The 3,824-nt window shown below is 60.0% G+C and overlaps 1 protein-coding gene across 1 annotated transcript; it reads right to left on the reverse strand.

Annotated features, from left to right (window-relative positions):
* Positions 1 to 269: 269 nt before the first annotated feature.
* On the reverse strand, positions 270 to 3,533 carry LOC126651507 (class II histocompatibility antigen, B-L beta chain-like). The gene is made up of 5 exons (XM_050337425.1): positions 3,418 to 3,533; positions 2,650 to 2,922; positions 1,620 to 1,901; positions 1,045 to 1,151; positions 270 to 945 (listed from the first exon to the last, which is right to left on the reverse strand). The coding sequence occupies exons 1-5, from the start codon at positions 3,500 to 3,502 to the stop codon at positions 937 to 939; spliced, it is 756 nt and encodes a 251-aa protein (XP_050193382.1). The 5' UTR covers positions 3,503 to 3,533; the 3' UTR covers positions 270 to 936.
* Between the last annotated feature and the right edge of the window lie 291 nt (positions 3,534 to 3,824).

The following is a 3,824-nucleotide window of genomic DNA, read 5'->3' on the forward strand; positions in this document are numbered from 1 at the left end:
AGGGGATAGTGGTGACATCACAGGGAAACTGGGACATCACTGGGGACAGTAGTGACATCACAGAGACTGTGATGACATCAATTGGACAGCTGTGACATCATTGGGAACACCAGTGACATCCCAGGGACAGTGGTGACATCACTGGGGATGTTGGGGATGTTGGGGGCCTTTGGGAGGGCACCTGCCTGGGGGGTTTCCATGTGAGCACGGACGACTCAGCACACCAATGTGATGATCAGAGAGCGCCGTTGATTGGAATCAAGCAGCAGTCTTTGATCCAGTTTTCTAACAATACTCTTCTATCAGCTCTGTTTCTTTAACATTCTTTATGTCCTTTCCCACTCTGATAGCCGGTACTGAGACCCTGTTTTCTATATCCAGTTTTGCTACTGCTTCTCTTGGTAGATCTTTCACATCCTGGTACCATCAGAAGACCATCAGAACAACAGATCATGTTTTCAGAGTTGAAACATAAGATAATATTCTGATAGCAGTATATCCTCTAGTTAGCAATATAAGGTTATGTTCTCACAGTTGCAGCATATCCTCTATATTAGCACTAAAAATCCCTACACTTCCCCCTTTTTCTGTAAAAAAAGCAGATACAGTTTGAGCCAATAAGTTGCAAAAACACTGTACCAGACATGGCAGAAAAATACACACTCCTGGAAGCAGAAAGACAACGGGTGCCAACCATTGTACAATTGGCATAAGCTGATTCTGGGGGGGCTTTGGGAGGGCACCTGCCCTTCAACAATCAGGACTGTAGAGAACTGGGAAGCTTTACTGGGAGCACTGGGAGTAGCAGGCGGCTGGTGTGAGAACAAAAGCAGGGCCGGGGGGGGACACACAAACCCCCCAAACTCCGAGTGGGGATGGACTGGGGGGTCCTGGCTGGGCCCGAGGCAACAGGGAGGGGCTGTGGCTGCCGCCGGCTCAGGAGCTCTGTGAAGAGAGAAAAGGGTGTAACAGCAGGCGGGGGGGGCAGGGGGGGCACACAACCTCTAGGGAACGGGGGACACGACCCTGGGGACCCTCCTTTACCTTCTCCCGCAGGTAGAAGCCGAGCCCCAGCACCAGGAAGACGAAGCCCAACACGAAGCCCCCGACCCCCACCAGGATCTTGCTGTGGACGGTGTCCTGTGGCATCTCTGGGGGGAGCCGGGGGGGTCAGGACCCCCTAAACCTACCATAGATTACTCGGGACCCCCTGAAAACCTTGTCCTGGTCTCCCCCAGCCCACCCAGCATCCCCTGAAACCTCTTCTCAGTCCCTCGGGGATCCCACAAAGCCCCTCCCATCCCCTTTGAGATCCTGCAACCTCCCTCCCATCATCCCCAGGACTCTCCTGAACCCCTCCCAGTCCATTTTAAGCCCTCCCAGCACTTCCTAACTCCCTCCCAGTCATCCTAAGCCCCCAACTCCCTCCAATCCCTCCCAGGCTCCCCAAACTCCCTCCCGTCTCTCCCACGACTCCCCAAAGCCCCTCTCAGCCCTGCCAGGACACCCCAACCTCCTCCTCAGCCTCTCCATTGCCCCCCAAAGTGCCTCCCAGTGTCCCCAGTGCTTCCCTGCCCCCCCTGCCAGTGTCCCCCCATGCTGGGGGGGCCGGGCCGTACCCCAGTGCTGGCTGAGGGGGTGCTCCAGGCTGACGTGCTCCACCTGGCAGGTGTAGGTGACCCCGCGCCGGGGGGGGATTTCCAGCATCACCAGCACCTGGTAGGTCCAGTCCCCGTTGGGGACCACGTCGGTGGCCACCACGTGCTCCGGCAGCTCCTGCCCATCCTGGAACCACCTCACCTGCACCGTTGCAGGGTAGAAATCCATCACGGAGCAGAGCAGGCGGCCGGGGCCGGGCGGGGAGCTGGAGGGCATCAGCGAGATGGACACGCTGGGGGGCACTGGGAGAGATGGGGGAGACGCTGGGCTGAGCTGGGGGGCCCTGGGGAGAGAGGGTGGAGGGCTTGTAGGACATTGGTAGGGGTTTGGATGGCACTGGGAGGGACTGGGATTGCAGTGGGAGGGACTGGGATGGCAGTGGGAGGGACTGGGAATGGACTGGGGTAGAAGGGGATGGGCCGGGAGGGTCACTGGAGAGAGAGTTGGGAGATGTGGGAGTGAACTGAGAACGACTGGGAATGGACTGAGAGGGTCTGGGAGTGCAGTGAGAGGTAATGGGAATGACTGGGAGCGACTGGTAGCGACTGGGATGGACTGGAAAGGACCCGAGCGGGACTGGGAGGTGAGTCCTGAGAGGCAACTCTGCGCTGTGGATCTGCCCGGCAACTGATGAGTCATCAGAGAGACGCGCTCTGATTGGCTGAAGGGCGGAAGCTCTGTGGCAGCAGCGGCGTGGAGACGCAGAAGGGGGGGGGCACTGGGAGAGACTGGGATGGATTAGAGGACACTGGGAAAAAGTGGAACGGATCAGAATGGATTTGGGGCACTGGAAGAGACCTGGATGGACTGAGGGGCACTGGGAGAGATTGGGATGGTCTGAGAGGAACTGGGATGGGGCAAAAGGCCACTGGGATGGGAACAGGGAGGGCTGACGGGTCTGGAGTGATTCCCAGGGAGGGTTTCAGGGGCTCCAGGGTCGTTTCCGGGACAGGGGAATTCCCGAGGGCACCTGCTCTGCCCCGCGCTCACCTCTCCTCTCCACACTGAACGGGGTGAACCCCTCGTAGTTGGGCCGGCACACCGTGTCCACCAAAGCCCGCAGGTACTCCAACCTTTCCTGTATGCTGTTCCAGTACCTGGCCGCCTGGAACTCCCCATCCAGGGTGTCCCCCACATAGACCCCCACATCGCTGTCGAAGTGGGCGTACTGCTGCCGGTTGTAGATGTTCCTCACCACCACCCTCACCCGCTCGGTGCCGTTGATGAAGTGACACTCGAATTTAAACATCTCCTGGAACACCCCTGTGTGTGCAGGACACGGGTCAGGGGGTGCCTCCTGTTACCCCCCTCCAGCCCCCAGCCCCCCACAGCAGGTTGGGAGCTCAGAAGACTCCGGACCCCCCTTTCCCATCCCCCTCTGCCCCACGCCTGCCGCAGCACCGACTCTTGGCTGGGGGGGAACCCCCCCATCAGCTATCAGCTCCCCGGGGATGGACAGGGGGGTTGGGGACCCCTCAGTGCGGATCCGACCCACCCCAGAGCCCCAGGGAACCGCTGCAGGGCTCCAGTGATGAGGGACACCGAGGGACCCCCATGGCACCCCTCTTCCGGCTCTCTCACCCCCTTTTCCCCCTCTCCCACCCTCCTCCTAATCCCCAGACCCCCACCTTTCTAAGTTTGGGGCTCCCACTCTCCTCCCACTAATTCCGGGGTTCCAACCCCCACACACACTCACTTTTGTGGCTCCCATCCCCTCTTTTATCCCCCCTTTCGTCCCTTCCCGCCCCCCACGCTCACCCGAGAGCTCCTCGCCTGCAGCCGGGGGGGCTCCCAGCACCACCAGTACCACCAGTACGGCCCCAGCTCCCCACACACGCTCCATCCCCAGCGCCGGGGAGGTGTTGACACCCCAAAACCAGCCGGGCGGGGCCGTTTTGGGGTGTTTTGGACGCGCTCTGATTGGCTTAAGGTAAAGTTGGGGGCTCGTTTAGCGTCGCGTTATCCCGGCAACTGATGAGTCATCAGAAAGACGCACTCTGATTGGTCGCAGGATGGGCCAACGCTTTTTGATTGGCTGAAGGTCGTTTGAGGCGCTGCAGCCCCGGGGGTGGGGAGTTCCGAGGGATCCGTGGGGTGCGGGGGAGGTGGGAGCTCAGAGGCGCCCAAAAATGGGCATCCAGAGGTCCCGGAGCTCAGCTGAACCA

The sequence above is a fragment of the Myiozetetes cayanensis genome, unplaced genomic scaffold, assembly GCF_022539395.1.
Source record: "Myiozetetes cayanensis isolate MyiCay16 unplaced genomic scaffold, myiCay2020 scf641, whole genome shotgun sequence".
Lineage (NCBI taxonomy): Eukaryota > Metazoa > Chordata > Aves > Passeriformes > Tyrannidae > Myiozetetes > Myiozetetes cayanensis.